The 18,632-nt window shown below is 40.5% G+C and overlaps 1 protein-coding gene across 9 annotated transcripts in view; it reads right to left on the reverse strand.

The window, feature by feature from the left end:
• Positions 1–18,632, reverse strand: part of neo1a (neogenin 1a) — a 267,525-nt gene that overhangs the window by 16,020 nt on the left and 232,873 nt on the right. For 6 of the 9 annotated variants that reach the window (XM_088333606.1, XM_088333605.1, XM_088333603.1 and 3 more), the window contains exons 17-24: positions 15,538–15,770; positions 14,152–14,290; positions 13,975–14,082; positions 11,947–12,141; positions 10,851–10,883; positions 10,205–10,273; positions 8,285–8,420; positions 4,712–4,956 (exon numbers count right to left, since the gene is read on the reverse strand). In XM_088333606.1, coding sequence (XP_088189732.1) covers positions 4,712–4,956; positions 8,285–8,420; positions 10,205–10,273; positions 10,851–10,883; positions 11,947–12,141; positions 13,975–14,082; positions 14,152–14,290; positions 15,538–15,770 — 1,158 coding nt within the window. The remainder of the gene's footprint in view (positions 1–4,711; positions 4,957–8,284; positions 8,421–10,204; positions 10,274–10,850; positions 10,884–11,946; positions 12,142–13,974; positions 14,083–14,151; positions 14,291–15,537; positions 15,771–18,632) is intronic. The other 3 variants (XM_088333607.1, XM_088333601.1, XM_088333600.1) reach the window with 2 other exon arrangements.

Consider the following 18,632-nt stretch of genomic DNA (forward strand, 5'->3'; position numbering starts at 1 on the left):
ATAACGCGAACGTACGATTAGCCTGGGTTAGCTTCATGTTTACGTTAAACATTCAAGCTAAACATTGAGGGTGTTGGAACGGAGCCCAACATTTAGGGTGTTGGAACGAAGCCCCCTTTCCAATGAACCGCTCACCACTTGTTGTGGAGACCCGGGTGCTAAATGACTTGTAAACGACCTGATGTTTTTATTTTTACACGTTCATGTTAGCGTAATCTTACATACGGAAGATTACGATAACGCAAACGTACGATTAGCCTGGGTTAGCTTCATGTTTACGTTAAACATTCAAGCTAAACATTGAGGGTGTTGGAACGGAGCCCAACAATTAGGGTGTTGGAACGAAGCCCCCTTTCCAATGAACCGCTCACCACTTGTTGTGGAGACCCGGGTGCTAAATGACTTGTAAACGACCTGATGTTTTTATTTTTACATGTTCATGTTAGCGTAATCTTTCGTACGGAAGATTACGATAACGCGAACGTACGATTAGCCTGGGTTAGCTTTAAGTTTACTATAAACATTCATGGTAAACATTTAGGGTGTTGGAACGGATTAAAACGATTTACATTATTTTTAATGGGAAAAATGATTTCGGTGATCAAACAAATCGGTTTTCGAACAGGGTTCTGGAACGGATTATGGTCGAGAACCGAGGTTCCACTGTATATAATTTAACTGGGTTTTTTAACCACTAGGAGGTGCAAAATAATACAAAATGTCTCTTTAGGTCAACTTAACAAAGATGAAACTGAATCAACTAAAAAATTAACAATATATCAAATTAATCGAGTTAATGTCAATGCCCTCGATTTCTTATTCTTAATTACGAAAAGGCCATCTGTTCCACAAATTATACTTGTTTTTTTTTTGTTCTAAAGGTTGTTTTACTTTCAAGTTCCCAAGAGAAATGTAAAACAAGCATTCTTGTCAGCCGGAACGCCCAGCATGGGGCAGCACGGACTACAAAATTCCCAAACGCAGTAAACGAAACTTGCTCCGGTACAAAAATAGAGACGTTCCACTCTTTTACGCAGAGTGCTGTCTACAAAAATAAAGCCCATAATGTTCAATAACCTTGTTTTATGGAAGAGCGTTTAACATCGAGTCTTTTTTTTTGTTTTCTTGCACACTCTTTTAAACCACTTGGAGAGATGTTAGGCAATATTTTTAAAGCTTTGGTATGATTCCGATTGTGACGTTAATGTGGAGGGCAAAATTATACGAACTCAATTATTTGGTCTCTATATCACAGGTATTAATCTGTCATTGGGCAGTCTGAAATATATTGGAGGTGATAAAAAAGTGGTTCACTGCATCATACTATTAAAAAAAAAACCCTGTTGATGCTTTAATCTCCTGCCTTTAAAACATTGCATCTCCAGGCTACAACCCACCAGCTTGCGTCTCACTCAAAAACCTGAGTCACGCTTTTTCCCGTAACATTGAATTACACACTATAAAGCACTGAATTATAAGGCGGACCCTAAAACAGTACTATTTAGAGATAGTTTATCCTAGAAAAGGCGCACCAGACTATAAGGTGCAGGGAATTAAAACTACATTAAGTACCAGGGTTGCACTACAATAATAAATACCGTATTTACACAATGATCAATCAGTCCGAGTGTATCACTGATCGCAGTTGCATAACATTGGCAGCAAATTCTGGAGCCAGCTGGGCCCTATCCACTCGACATGGAGTCTCCAACCTTATTCAAACTGAGAGCTACTTTTTCTCACTAATAAGCGCAAAAAGCACCCAGTTTTTGGCTCGATTATTTCCAAAAATAACTTATCATGTTATTACTATGTAATTACTATGTTATTACTGAGTTAATTACAGGAAGTAGGGTTAAATAGACTCAGGCAATCACTAAAAACAAAACAAAATAATAGAAAATCACAATGACCCAGCACTGGTGAGCTATTTTCAGAACAGGACTGCGGGCACTTAAGATGTACTTAGGCGGCAACACCTTCAAGACCCCTTCACCAAACCACTATGGGCTGGCAAAATGATCCAAATATCGATACCAAGCACCTGGATTGGATACTAACGGACGAATCAATCCTTTACTCCTCCAGAGGTCCTCAGAGCGCCGCTTCTATATGCAGATAGCGAAATATTTCTCTCTCTCACCTAGTGCCCTTGGCAACTCTTTAAGTTTATACCTGAGTATGTGACTGACTTATAGCAAACACTTATAGCAATCCTCCCTACCTAGAGAGGGCCAAATCTATATACCCATTCCTTACCAGAAGCTAAAAATGACAGAGGCAAACAGGAAGCACTGTGTGCAGTACGGAAAAACACAATGTCAGGGAAGTTTGTTTGGTAAAGGGTCCTCTACTGTGGAGACACCCCAAATTTACATAAACACGTAAAAAGTAAGTTAAGAATTTCTGAACAAAGCCTGTTAATTTGATGTCACTATGACAACAGAGCCAATTAGAGACAATTGACCCTTTTGTAGCATTGTTCATTTTATTTTCAAAATATTGTGCAATGGAATGTATTTTAGTTGCCTTAAGGACATTGTTTTAAAGTCCTGTATTTGTATTTTTGTTACATTACTACTTTTTTGGTTTGCCTCTATTGACTCTTACAGTATTACTATTACTTACAGTCGCAATTGAAATATTTGTATTTACCGTATTTTCCGCACTATAGGGCGCACCGGGTTATAGGGCGCACCCCCCAAAAATTGTTTTTGGTCCTATATCGTCCATACATAAGGCGCACAGGATTATAAGGCGCTACAATGGGAACGTCGACAAAACAGTTAGATGATTCAGTCAAACTGATTACCCCCTTAACATTCCCAAAGCTTGCAAAGAAGCAAATACGTGTCGTAGACACGTGCGGATGCGGTGTCGGTACGATGTCACTGAAATGCATCATTTCAAATATCATTCGGAAGGTTAAAGTCTTGGGATTCAAGAAATGCCAACCATTCCTTAGTTTCTATTTTCTTTTCCGCTCGCAACTTTACTGTGCATAGGACAATAAACACTTGGAATTGAGTTTAATTCACTCAACTCATCACAGCAACATCAAGATCGTTCTAATACAAGATACCGGGAAAATATAAAGCCGCATAGCTCACCTAAATTCTCACGTTCAATAATGATACGCAACCATGGTCTTCTTTCAACCGTGAGTGAAGTAAATCCAGGAGAGTAAAATATTTACAAATACAGACTAATGAAACTGGTTTCTTTATGGCGTACTTTAGCAAGCTTGCTATTCAGTCGTCTTTTTCGGCCAATTGCAGGGTTTGTTTTGGCCCTCTAGCCTATCCTAGGCTCCGAATAACTTCAGCCAATAGCGATCGATTTAACTGATGATTGACACATCTTTTTCGGCCAATTGCAGGGTTTGTTTTGGCCCTCTAGCCTATCCTAGGCTCCGAATAACTTCAGCCAATAGCGATCGATTTAACTGATGATTGACACATCTTTTTCGGCCAATTGCAGGGTTTGTTTTGGCCCTCTAGCCTATCCGAGGCTCCGAATAACTTCAGCCAATAGCGATCGATTCAAATGATGATTGACACATTGGTTAGCCAATGAAACGCCGGTATATATATCCCAGCATACACCGCGGACTACTCCACGTTCGGGCGAAAATCGAGTCGGCGGCTGTTGCGTAAGTTGCGAGACCTTGCGATTTAATATTGAGCCATATATAAGGCGCACTGTATTATAAGGCGCATGGTCAGCTTTTGAAAAAAATTAAAACTTTTAGGTGCGCCTTATAGTGCGGAAAATATGGTAATTTTTTATACTGTAATTATTTGTGTTGTAGTTACTTAATAAAAAACTAAATATTTTTAGAGCCTTAAGTCTTTGTGCTGGGTCAGTCGGAAGTATAAATTAACTTAAGGGGTGAAGGGTTCAATTATTAAATGATATCAGTATCGACCTATACCATTATTTGGATCGGATCGATACCAAAATTCCCAGTGTTGCCTATCCTTAACGAAAAGGCTTAAGGTTTTAGATCTTCATCACACTGTTTTAGTCACAGAGCCAAATTATTTATGTTATTATAATGCTTAGTTTAATCTGAAAATAGTGAAACAAAATTTTAGACCGAACAATGTTTTTCAACCTTTTTTGAGCTAAGGCTCATTTCTTTCATTGAAAAAAATCCCGCCAGTTAGTAACGGTGGATCTCTGATAAACGTAAATCCAAATTAAAAGTAGCTTTCGCTAGACCGCACAGGCACACAAATTGGATAACCGTCCACAAAGCAGTACGACAATTAACTACTGTGTCGCGGCACAATGGTTGAAAAACACTGCTCTAACATATCCGATACCGTGACTTAAAATAGTGTGACGATGAGTAAAGACCTCATGCCTTTTCATATGTCGTCTGTATTTCTAGTGGTCTAATGAATAGGATCTGACGCTCCCCTCGCCACGATCCAGGTTGAATTCCAGTTGCATCCAATGTTATGCAATTGTTAACAACCGTCCATGTCCCTAACGGCCTGGTGGTTAGGATTCCGCACTCTTACCATCGCTATCCGGTTCCATCCCCGTTGCCAATATTGTTATGCAATAGTGGTCAGATAATTGCCTAAGTATGGTAACGCACCGGATTATAAGGCGAGCGTTCGAATTTCTGGCGAATTTGAGGTTTAGAGTGCGCCTTTAAGTCTGGAAAATATGCTAAGTGATATCTTCCCCACAGACTGACCGCGGTATGAGTTTCGCCTCTGCTGTAGATGAGGGTTGGTGTCCATGCCGCTGTCAGCCGAAGTGATGTCTTGGGAAGTGTGGGGGACGGGTGTTTCTGTCATGACTGTGTTTGGATCGGGTGACTTATCCATGGGTTTCAGCTCCAGTCGCTCATGGTGGATCCATAGATCGGGTGGTTTAAGGTCCTTTGAGTTGCTTTTGTATTTGTGCGAGCCGTTGGACGACTTGGAGGCCGCTCGCTTCCTGCAAGAAATTAATGGAGAAAATGTCTTACACAAAGGCAGTGTCTGAAATTCATGAAAAAAGTTACCCGACACCAGGACAGACAACTCTGAAAAGTTGCCTGCCCAGTCATAAAGTTAATAGCCCCATTTTTCATATTTTGAAACACAATAAGACGGCTAATTACAAAAAAAAACATTGTTGCAAAGTATTAAGGATTGATAATCAGAATATATAACAGGAGAACACTAAGGTTATTATAAATCTACTTATAACATTCATTGCATGTATATGACATTGCTGTTTTCCATCTGCCATCAGTATGTACCTGTAATTACTCATCTTCATTCATGCAATGTTTGCATTGCGTCGTCTGCTACAAGCCACGTGAACTCCTCTTTTCACGATGCTTTTATTGTACGTTTACGTTTTGTAGCGTCAAACATTTTGTTAGCTTCTTTTGAATATTCTGGGGCTGAGGTTTTGGCTTGATTCCAAACCACTTATCGATTTTTCTTGTGTTCTCTGTGAGTCTACTTTAGAAAATGATATGTAAATGCACGACCTTATAACGCTCCGGAAGCACAAAGTTATTCGATGCAGGCTTCTGATCGGCTGCCGAGTATGCAAATTGCCAAACGAACAAAAATTTCCAAACCGAACGAAGATTTCGAAATCGGAATAAAGCAAACGTTTGATTTGAAAAAAATATTTTTTTTCCCCCTTTCAGTTCCATAAGTACAGAACTGTAACCTATTCTAAACACATCTATCCTACTCATTTGCCAAGACGGGGGAAGTTAAGGAAATTCGGTTGTGCATATAGATAGATAGATAGATAGATAGATAGATAGATAGATAGATAGATAGATAGATAGATAGATAGATAGATAGATAGATAGATAGATAGATAGATAGATAGATAGATAGATAGATAGATAGATAGATAGATAGATAGATAGAGAGAGAGAGAGAGAGAGAGAGAGAGAGAGAGAGAGAGAGAGAGAGAGAGAGAGAGAGAGAGAGAGAGAGAGAGAGATACTTTATTCATCCCCGCAGGGAAATTCACATTTCCAGCAGCATCCCTGCGCTGAGAACAATACAATACAATAATAAAGCAAATATATATATATATATATATATATATATATATATATATATATATATATATATATATATATATACCCGACGAATCTCTTCTTTTGCTCAACATAATTAGTATGAACTGAAATATAAAGAAAGTATAAAGTAAATTACATTTAGTTATTTGTGTATTTCTCAGACACCTATGTTACAAATAATCCTGATGAAATTAACTTCTTTTAACCTGTTTTTTCTACTTGTTTTCTGTTTTTTAATTTTATATACGAGTAATCATTAAAATACACACACATAGTCTAATTAAAATACACACACGTTTCGGTTTTTCATTGTATGTGACGGAAAGCTCATGTGTAACTCCATTGTATGTTAAAAAGACATGCGCTGCTATGTGGTGTGACTTCCCGAATAAATGAGACTGCCAACCCGGAAGTGGGCGAGAAAAAGATTCGACCTAGCAAGGACGGATCGTTTTTTCCCTGCTGTACAGTAGTCCCTTAAAAACTCCAGATTTGCCTTTGCCTGATTTATTTGGTCAGCCGTGGATTAATTACACAATGTGCTATAATGACATTCAGACTTTGGAACACTGAGAGTGCAAAATTCTAGGCAGCACTGATTGGCCAAGGAAAGCCACATGATCATCTGCAGCCAGTGATGGCCAAGGGGGAATGTCATTGCGTATAGACAATATGAGTCGGTGTGTCTTGACCTCCACGGCAGGGGGTCTACCGAACCCTTGAGACTGACACACCAGACTCTAGGGTTCGATTGAAACCAGGTTAAGAAAGACTGCACTGAGGACTGCTATCATACGGTGAAATCATCTGTGGTATTTGTAACTTGATCTGTTGAATGTTACAAAGAGCAGAGAACTAAAAAACGTGTGTGCAGCTATGGTCATAAACAACCGCAACATTGGCTACATTAGACATCGTTTTTTTACAATCACTCGATGAGAATAACGACAGGAAACCGTGATGGAAGTAGCAGAACTTTTGTAAATCTAAACCTATTGGCCTCGTGGGGACTACAATTGGTTCAAGATCCAGCCAGAGACCAGCAGTTCCAGGCCAAATTTAAGTACTTTTTCAGGAATTTTAAAACCAAATTTTCCAATATCTGTAGAAGGAATCCAGTGTGTATCATGTATTTTGCAGATCCACAAATATATATGAGATTTTTAAACCCGTGTGTGCCTTTTTTAAGACAAGTGATTTTTAGAGCTTGAGTAAATTGAAAATCTATTTGTGTATCTGAACAATAAAAGTGAAAATATTTTTGATAAAAATCTCTCCCCATATAGGTGTTGGGTAAAAATGACATTAATATGTAGTTTACATTTTCAGATGCAGGAAGTTCTTTCCATTACAATCTACCACTGGAAAACGATACTTCCATATTGTGCATTGCCCATAAGATCCATCCATCCATTTTCTGCACCGCTGATCCTCACTAGGGTCGCGGGGGTGCTGGAGCCCATCCCAGCCATTTTTAGCCAGTGGGCAGGGGACACCCTCAACTGGTTGCCAGCCAGTCGCAGGGCACAAAGAGATAGACAACCATTTACTCGCTTATTCACACCTAGGGACAATTCGGACCAGCCAATTAAGCTGACATGCATATTTTTGGAATATGGGAGGAAACCGGAGGGCCCAGAGGAAATCCACGCACACACAGCGAGAACATGCAAACTCCACACGAGGAGGCCAATTTGGACCGGCCAAGTAAACTAAAATGTTTTCATTTGGAATGTAAGAGGAAACTGAAGGATACCCATGCACGGGAAGAACATGCAAACTCCACAGGCTGTGGTAGCTGAAATTAAACCCTGGACCTCTGCACCATGGGGCTGCGCGCAAACCACTCATCCGCCATGCCTCCACTCTGCAATCCTGACTGGCCCATAATAAATGTCCATAATTAATACATACTACTTGCACTGATACACATTTCATATTGCCCTGGGTAGGTGAAGCATGCTTCTGTCCTCTAGGGTCCAACCCGTAGGGGGCAATGAAACTTGGGACAATACCATACAAACTAATACCAGCTGCCGTTAACCACGAGGGAAGAATAAATGCAATGGCAAAGTAAAACTACTAGAGAGCAGTGTCGACATCATTTTTAAGAGAACTTGAAACATGACAAAAATTTTGAGCATGTGGAAGCATTTTACGCAATTAGTCAAGCACTTTTTAATCATTGAAAACACAACATTTAAGATAAAACTTGTGCATTGTTCTTACTTTTTCTGGTGTGACGTGGTACGTCGTGTGCACAAGAAGGCCCCCACAACCACAACGATGATGGTGAACGCTCCGACTGAGATGATGATTACGATGACCAAGATGTGATTTTCACTATTTCCCATTCCGGATTTCCCTTGAAAAAGACCACTCATTAATTCACAAGATGACTGTAAACGTATCTAATAACTAATCGGGCATTTCACTGCATTTACTTTATGGACTCCGGGGGAATGAAACACATAAATTAACCCCGATACCAATGTTGTCCTTCTATGTTCATATTACAATCAGGAAATTTAAAAAAAAAGAAGAATGAAACAATTTATCTGATTTATGAAATTCTAACGAAAACAATTGGTAAATAATGTGTGGGGCTCCTTTGAAATTAGGACTGAGCATTATAGCCAAAAGTAAACATTAACATTTACTGAGAAGGGAAAAAACAAAAGAAGTAAACTGAAATATAATAAAAAGCAACTTAGCTAACGTTAATCTAAGGAATGTTTTACCGATTAAAAAAAAATCATATGTAAAATATCAGATTTTAACATACCCTATCGTTCAAAAGTTTGGTGTAAACAAAAAAAATTGGGTGTTTTCATCAAAAAATGACTGTGTTCTTTTATTGGCCAGTCTCAGATGACTTTTTCTTTTCCACTCTGTTTTCAAGGCCACCATCTCGGTTGACACTGGAGTTTTGTGGGTACTATTTAATTTAGCTGTAATGTGTATTTCCTCAAACTAGATAACTTAATGTACTTGTCCTCTTGATGGGTTGTGTTGCAGGGCCCAACACTTTTATTTTTTTGGAGAGAGTGTCGATGGGCGTCGCCCCAAAATATACGCAGAGAGGAGATATGGCAAAAAGGGAACGCGCTTTATTGCATTCAGGACACATTCAAAGTTCTACACCTTCAACATTGGCAATTATAGTGTTCTCAAATAAAGTTAAAATATCTCGTGAAGGTCGTCCGCCCTGGCTCCCCCAGCATATCTTTCCAATTTTAGTATATGCGAAGCCGCATATCAGCTTGTGACCTCCTTCAATGTCATCCCATGACCTTCACCAGATGCCTACATACTTATCATTAGTTATTATCCACATTCCACAACAATTTCTACTCTGGTTAGAGCCTGTTTGTGTTGTCTGAAGGGAGTAGTACACACCGTCGTAGAAAATCTTCAGATTATTGGCAATTTCTCACATTAGAATAGCCTTCATTTATAAGAATATGAAAAGACTGTCGCATTTTACACTAAAGTTCTTTTTCTGAGGATTCTAAAAATTGAATTACACCCACAAATGTGATACCCGACTAGCTCAAAGAAAGGTCGGTTTTATAGCTTCTCTAACCGGCTGAACTGTTTTCAGCTGTTGTAACAAAATAGCGCAAGGGTTTTTTTTAATCATCCATTAGCCTTATAACACAATTAGCAAACACAATGCACTGGAGTGCTGGTTGCTGGAGATATGCCACTATATACCTTTGTAGATATTGCATAAAAAAAAACAGTAATTTGCAGCTAAAATAGTAATTTAACATATTAAAAATGTATAAGGTATATTTATGATCAGTTTAATGTTATCTTCATTGAAAAAAGAGTGAGGAAATTACCAAGTGACGCCAAACTTTTGAACGGGGATGTATGTATAACAAAATTGCAAAATTTAACGAATATAATGTGATTAAATAGCTCTAAAATGGCAAAAAGATTAAAATTGCTATAGAAAATACAATATCCATTAATGGATTTCAAATTTAAAGCACACAGTAATAAAGAGGTATACTTTTAGAAGCAGCATAATGACTCGGGCTAAACTAGGATATGAAAGAAATATTTTGATTTTGCGTTTAATAGCTATATACTGTACAGTCATGTTTTTGTCAGTTCAACTGGAAATGTGGAAAATCTTACCAACTGCTGATCCAGGATCAAGGGGGAGTTGATTGCCCGAAGGTCCGGGCTTCGACGGAAGATTTGAGGCTGTCAGGGGACACAAGGAGAGGCTTCATGAGGGAAAATGTGCTTAACGTCTCATCTCATCTCATTAGCTGCACCACTTATCCTCAGTAGGGTCGCGGGGGTGCTGGAGCCCATCCCAGCAATCATCGGGCAGTGGGCAGGGGACAACCTGAACTGGTTGCCAGCCAATCGCAGGGCACACGGGGACAGACAACTCACTCGCTCATTCACACCTAGGGACAATTTGGACCGGCCAATTCACCTGAAATGCAGGTTTTTGGAATGTGGGAGGAAACCGGAGTGCCCGGAGGAAACCCACGCAAGCACGGGGAGAACATACAAACTCTGCACAGGAAGTCTGGAGCTGGATTTGAACCCACGCAGGAGGTTCCCATGACTTGAACTGTGCCGCACATGCGCTAAACACTGCGCCGCCGTGCTTAACGTAACATCTTTAAATTCTAAGTCTTGTTAAAGCCAATGGGCAAAGGAATAAATAGGTTATTTACGTTTTAAAAAGCCTAAAAGTTGAAAATATTAGGTAAGACTACAAGAATCAGCAGCGTGGATACAAAGATGAAGTGTGAGGGGTGTTTACCTTGATCATTAGCCATTTTGTCAGAAGACTCAGCTTAAGAAGCACAGAAAGAGAGAAAAAAAGAAGTAAAAACAGATAATAGATTAGCTCAAGAGTGGCATGTAGAAGAAAAAGAGCAAACAGTGAAGCCTGTGAGGGAGCGAAGACAGTCAAATCTGAAGTCAAGTCAAGCAAAAAGCAGAAAACAAAAGTAGACAACAGCTCAGGCAAGCTAATCAGGGAGGGAATAAATTGACAATAGCTTTTGTTTTATACTAATAAAGTGTGCGTTGGAGCATATTCAGAGACTATTATGTAGATATCCCCCTGAAGGGAGTATTTACTCAATAACAGATTAGGGAAGAAATCAGATGTGTACTTAACATGAAATGTGGAGCTACTTAATAAAGTTCGTGTGTGGCTTATAAGCTCCAAAACGGCTAAACTGATTTTTGTGAAAATTTACATAGTTGTTCTCTGGGCCTCCGCAAGTGTCTCAAGCTAGGTTTTGTGTCAAGTGTGATCAATCTATTCTGATGCACCGTTCCTAATGCACCTATAGGGGGCGATGAAGCAATAACAAAGCAATGGAATCTCAACTTCTTTAATATTTTATTTTCCTTCGTTAAATGTGTGGTCTGTTGGGTGAGACTGACGAAAAACATGGCAAGAATTTCAGGCATTTTCAAGCACTTCAACCAAAATTCAAGCGTATTCCTGAACTTGAAAACAGAAAATTCATGCATTTTGAAGGATTTTAAGCACCCTACACACCATTTAAACTGCAAATTGAATGCTTAAAGATAGTGTGCGGAATTTCTCTGTTGCCATCTCCTGGCTTAAATTCATGATCGCATCTCATGCATCAAGTATGTGCATTTCTCAGATGTGTTCATCTTTTTTTTTTTCATGCTTGGGATTTAGGTTAGCGTTTGGACTGTATTTGAAACAGGATTTTTCTTACTTTCGCCATTTTCATGCTACACTAACAAAAGAACTTTGATGACGATTATGAAATCACTCTGGTGGTCAGTGAAGGTCATTGCGCAAGGATATAGCAATTAGGCATCTCTATGTAGAAATTGAATGCCACCTTATGTTATTTTCAAGAACTCACTCTTTGGGGTCCTAAACTGTACAGCCTCAGAAGTAGGGCCCATGCCCTTGGAGTTTCGAGCCTCGATCTTGAAAAAGTAGGTTGTGTCGAGAGTAAGGTCCTGGATCTGGTGAGTCAGGCGGTTGCCGACAACGGGTTCTACAACCCAGTCGTGGTCCTCAGCGTTGACGTCTGTGCTGTAGTATATAATGTAACCTACAGGCATGAAAATGGGGCAGGGGTTAAATGGTGAGAAGGGTGTGGAGGATAATTGTTCTGGTACACTGTACAACCCAACAAAATATTGAGGTCTGTCGAACCACTCAAACCCTTTGTATAACATGAAATCAATATAAGGGATGAAGCCTGGATATGTTTGTTATATTGGCTGAATTTAGCCTAAATCCGGTTGCATGAAAGCAGGTTATATTTAACTCGGCTCAGTTATTACAGTGATTTATTCTTTACAGTTACCCTGCTCCACACCATGATCCCCAGATACATTTTAAACTTCTTAATGTGTGACCATGTAATGGCTTATAAAGCATTTTCATGGTCTGTCATGATTACTAATGCGAATCACCTGTGACTGCTCTTTTGGCACCAACTGCCTCGGACACTGATTGGCTCCCTGTCCCTATTCAAACCCACTCCTGCCTGTAGTCTTTGGTCAGTCCGTCTGCGAACCCCAGTTTACTCTAGGCAAGCCTTTTTTCAACCCTTACTCCCACCTGTTTTTGCTCCCGTCCGTTCCCCGGCTTCGACCCGTTTTCTGATTCTGACCACGTCTACTCTCCTCTCCTGGCTTTCAACTCGTCTCCAACCCCGACCACATTTTTGCTCTTCCGTCCTGGCTACTGACCCGTTTTTTCGGTCCCGACACCGCCATAGCTCGCCACGGAAGTCCCACTTCAGCGATCAGAGCAACCTGCTTCCCGCGCCCACCAATCACAGGATCGTGGGTGCAACCCTTTCGTTTTTCCAATAAAACTGAGAGAAACGTAATGCACGTGGGTCCTGTCTCCGTTCTGGTCCTGTCAATACGGACTGACCTACTGTCAGGGGAACAGACTGGAGCAAAAACAGGTGGGAGTCCATGTCGATTCGCATCAGTAATCATGACATGGACTTTCTTGATATGTTCCAATATTTTGATTATGCTGCATTAAAATTTTGCGTACAGGCATTATTGTCATTTCAATAGACTGTAGACTATATAGTTGCAACAGTCATTTTAAAGCCTATCATATAATACATTTATTTCTGTCAATTTGTGTGTTTTATTACCATAACAATTATGAATGCCTGTCAAATGACCCTCAGCTCTTTGATGATAATGCATATGGGGGCGGCAGTAGCTCAGGAGGTAGAGCGCTCGTCTTGGGATCAAGGGATCCCAGTTTGAATCACGGCTCGTCCGTGTTACATGTGGAAGTGTCCTTGGGTAAGACACTGAACCCCTAATACCCCCAATAAGCAGGTTAGCGCCTTACATGGCTGCAAGGCCGCTATTGGAAAATGTGGAGCACATTGTAAAGCGCTTTGGGAAGTTATTGACTTGAAAAGCGCTATATAAATGCAGATCATTTCATTTCATTTCATTGCATATTACAGCTGTTGTTGAGTTTCTAAAAAGTGACGCAAAAACTTGCAAAGATGGTATCAATGGAGTCTTTAGAACAGTAGGCTATAGTTCAAACTCCCATTCATCTGTTCCCTCGTCAAAGAGAGACAATGAGTATCCTTATGAGGGATCAACGAAATATAACAGGAAACTACTCCTGCAGGCACGTACTATACTAACATTTAAACGCACCACCTAAAACGCTCGGTTCATTCCTTGCAAAATTTGACATAACAACAACCCCCCCTTCAAAGAAAGTTTTCCTCAGATCTATACAATTCACCTAGGTCACCCTTTTTGACTTCAAAACAGATCATTTCTACAAAAGATGAGAGGTTTTCTTTCCTGAACAAAAAACAGGTACTGCGGATCATATTTTATACACAGGGTTTGGGAAGCAAGCCAAGTCACATTTTGACACTTACCAGTAATCTTCCCATTAGCCTCTGAGGGAGGCTGCCAGTTGATGATGATGGTGCGAGGTTTGTTCTCTTTGCTAACTACTGTCACATCTTTGGGAGAGGAGCTTGGAACTATAGAGGAAAAAGACCAAAGTTAAAAGAAAAAAGATGATAGGTTATAATCGGTGAGTGTCCTCATACTTGTTTCATAGGTGGTTCCCTGGGCTGTCATGCTCCATGTGCTGGTTCTTCGGCCTTTGGTGACCATAACGGAGAATTCGTACAAAGTGTTGGGCTTCAGTCCTGTCACCATGTGGTTCAGGCTCGTAGTGTTGGCAATCTGAGGGCAGAAGAAATGTGATATTTGCATCCTTCAATGCAGGTTTTAGTTGTTCAATAATTCTTTGCTGTATTGCGGTTTTGCTACTTCGCAGATTTTCATAGTGCGTTGTGTTCTACACTGGCTAAACAGTTGCCGAGCTTGACAAACCTACATTGTGTGTGAGCATATCTTTATAATTTGTATGTTTTTCTCAAAGCCATCATGCCAACGAAACGCTCTGGACCCACAAAAGCAGCAACAGGCAGAGGAAGATGCTTTCTACCGCCAACAAGCATGGACTTCTCGACCTGCTAAACTTGGTCTGGAGTCACATCCATGTCTTAGGCGCCCCCTAGTGGCACCCTGGCTACATTGTGTGTGAGCATATCTTTACAATTTTTATGTTTTTCTCAAAGCCATCATGTCAACAAATCGCTCTGGACCCACAAAAGCAGCAAAAGGCAAAGGAAGATGCTTTCTACCGCCAACAAGAATGGACTTCTCGACCTGCTAAATTTGCTCTGGAGTCACATCCATGTATTTGCTGCTCCTTAGTGGCACCCTGGCTACATTGTGTGTGAGCATATCTTTAAAATTGTTATGTTTTCCTTAAAGCCATCATGTCAACAAAACACTCTGGACCCACAAAAGCAGCAAAAGGCAGAGGAAGATGCTTTCTACCGCCAACAAGTATGAACTTCTCGACCTGCTAAATTTGATCTGGAGTCACATCCATGTATTTGCCGCTCCTTGGTGGCACCCTGGCTACATTGTGTGTGAGCATATCTTTAAAATTTTTATGTTTTTCTTAAAGCCATCATGTCAACAAAACGCTCTGGACCCACAAAAGCAGCAAAAGGCAGAGGAAGATGCTTTCTACCGCTAACAAACATGGACTTCTCGACCTGCTAAACTTGGTCTGGAGTCACATCCATGTCTTTGGCGCTCTCTAGTGGCACCATGGCGCTTTTTCAAAAATGTTTGATAATGGAAAAATAGATGGTGTCTTTAGGACAGAACCGGAAGGTAAATGCAGTTTTCCATGGCGTTCACTTGACGGCATAAAAGTATCATGTAAAGTAAAGAGGATCCTTATTTGATACAGTTGTGCCATAAAATTATAATTATAAGTATATAAGTTATTTGTAAAACAACAAAGAAAACAAACGTTTAGAAAGTGCAGCACTTTTATCTGTTATACAAATACTTGAGCCTGTAAATTGGGTTTGGATCGGTCCTCTGAACAAAACGTGAACAAAACTTACCTTCATTTTCGTGTTTGCAGGAATGTTTGTCTTCCAGCGCACGGTGTAGTGCCGATTATCCGTTATCTTTTGGTTCTTGTGCAGAGAGTTGTCGGCCCAGATCACTTTGATGGTGTCGTGGCTCAACACAGAGGCCTGAACGCCCACTGGCGGCATCATGGGAGTGGGATCTGGTACTGGGGTGTATGGAGCATGGAAGAGTTCGTACAGGTCAACATCGGGGTCTATGGGGTCTGCCCGTCAGGCAGTAAACCCACATGCAAGCCAACACATTAAAATGGGCAAATTAAAACACAAAAGAGTGCATGTAATGGTCAGGGCACAATCAGGCAGGATTCCAGACGTGGGATGCAGGGTTGGACGGACAGCCAGGGAAGTCAAGGTTAATGAGTTAAAAGGAAGAATGGAAAAGTGAACGGTGAAACCAAACCAAAGCACACCGGACATGGGATCGGGATGGGTGAAGAGAAAGAGAAAATATTCTATTAGAAAAATAGGCAACTGACCTCTACAATCAGACACATGTACAGACTTTTAAAAGTTGCCGTGTACTAGTACTACTGTGAGGGAAACGAAAATATGAAGTTTTGATTACTGAGAACGGGAAACACACGTTTTCGAGAGTTACAGTAGGTAATACAGACTTCCCAACGCTTTTCGAACTGAACAGGGTTTCTCTCTCACGTCAAGTTTATGAGAACTACACATTTTGCTAAAGTGAAAGTTGTGTGGGCCACATTCAGGCTTAACATTTTTCATTACTATTGTATTAGTAGAATTTTAATGGACATTGTGTATGAGCGTGCTAAACTACGTAAAACACTCACAAGCCACCCCTGAGAGCCTGTATCTCACAAACGCCAGATCCACTATTCATAAAACAGATGACATGGAGCTAAAAGTCGTTGGAACCCGCTACCAGTGTCTAAAACTCGTGACTAAAAGTTACCAGACACCAGGGCAGACAACTCTGAAAAGTTGCCTGCCCCATTTTTCACAACTTGAAACACAATAGGACGACTAATCGCAAAAAAACGTTGTTGCAAAGTATTATGGATTGATAATCAGAGTATATAACAGAACTACACTTTAAAATTAAATCTATCATAAATCTACTTATAACATTCATTGCATGTATATGACATTAGTGTTTTCCATCTGCCATCAGTATGTACCTGTATTTACTCATCGTCATTCATGAAATGTTTGCGTCGCGACGTCTGCTACAAGCCACGTGAACTCCTCTTTCCACGATGCTTTTAATATACGTTTACGTTTTGTAGCGTCATCAATTTTGTTAGCTTCTTTTGAATCTTTCTTCTGGGGCTGAGGTTTTAGCTTGATTCCTAACCACTTCTCCATTTTTCCTATGTTCTCTGTGCGTCTACTTGGGAAAATGATATGCAAATGCACGACCTTATAAGGCTTGGGAAAGTTCGGAAGCACAAAGTTATTCGATGCAGGCTTCTCATTGGCTGCAGAGTATGCAAATAGCCAAACGAACCGAAATTTCTAAACCGAACGAGGATTTTGAAATCGGAATAAAGCAAACGTTTGTAACAAGCTACCATTCCATCCTGTCTAAAAAAACAAAACTTTTTTTTTCTTGATAAAGTTGTCGGCCACCAAGGCGGAGACGTTTTGCAAGTTGTACGCCCGACATAAAAGATGCACGCCCCGGGCGTACGGGCAGACGTTATTTCAGACACTGCGAATACCCATGAAAACAGATAAAGCTAAAAGTCGTGGGAACCCGGTACAATGGAAAATCTTGTATTTTAATCCTCACGAAAACCCATCTGAGTCCAAGATTCTCGATGCCTAAGTGCAGCTAGCCGGCCGCTCTCTACATTGCTTTCTTACACTGAAAGGACAATAAAGATCAGTCAACTGAAATTCTGTGTTCGGTTTTTATATGTAGATTTATAGTAGTTATTTTGTCACAGTTGTATATATAATATAATACTGATTTTTAATAACTAAATCAATGTTTCTACCAGCTCGGTGGCCTTGGGGGTAGGGCGCCCACTCCGAGACTGGGAGGTCGCTGGTTCAAGCCTCGGCTGAGTAATACCTAAGACTTACAACATTGGTACTCATTGCCTTCCTGCCTGGAGCTCGGCATTAGGGGTCAGAATTGGGGAGTTTGGTCACCTAATGACTCCCAACACATCAGTTGGGTTGAGCGAGGGGGCTGGGAATCCCCTCCTCTGTATGAATCTCCCAGAAAGAGTCAGGAATGAGTTCTTGACTCTAGCCACCTCCCACTGGGGGGGATATGGCTCCGGTATGTGTATAAATCAATATTTCTACCGTATTTTCCGCACTATAAGGCGCACCGGGTTATAGGGCGCACCCCGAAAAAATAGTTTTTGGTCCTATTTTTGACATACATAAGACGCACCGGATTATAAGGCGCTACAATGGGAACGTGATCAAATCAGTCAGATAGTTCAGTCAAACTTATTACCCCCTTTACATTCCCAAAGCTTGCAAAGACGCAAACACGTGCGGATGCGGTGTCCGTACGATGTCACTCAAATGCATCGTTCCATCATTCGGAAGGTTAAAGTCTTGGGATTCAAGAAATGCCAACCATTCCTTACTTTCTATTTTCTTTTTCGCTCGCAACTTTACTGTGCATATGACAATAAACACTTGGAATTGAGTTTAATTTAAAAATAGACACTCCATTCCATCCATTATCTGCACCGCTTATCACAGAAACATCGAGTTCAGTCTAAAACAAGATACAGGGATAATATAAAACCCGGAGTAGCTCACCGAAGTCGTTGTGTTCATAATAATGTGCAGCCAATGTCCTCTAATATCCGTGAGTGTAGTAAATCCAGGAGAGTAAAATATTTACAAATACAGTACAGAATAGTAAAATACTGTTTCCTCCCCCGCCGTAGTTCGACCTAACATGCTATTCACATTCATCTTTTTTGGCCAATTGCAGGCTTTGTTTTGCCATTTAAGCCAATGTCAGCCTGTAAATGATAAAAAGGATCCGCCCCTTGACCTCCGAATAACTTTAGCCAATAGTGATCGATTCAACTGATGATTGACACATCTTTTTCGGCCAATTGCAG

This window comes from Urocampus carinirostris, chromosome 4, assembly GCF_059441175.1.
Source record: "Urocampus carinirostris isolate Australia breed hairy pipefish chromosome 4, RoL_Ucar_1.0, whole genome shotgun sequence".
Classification (NCBI taxonomy): Eukaryota; Metazoa; Chordata; class Actinopteri; order Syngnathiformes; family Syngnathidae; genus Urocampus; species Urocampus carinirostris.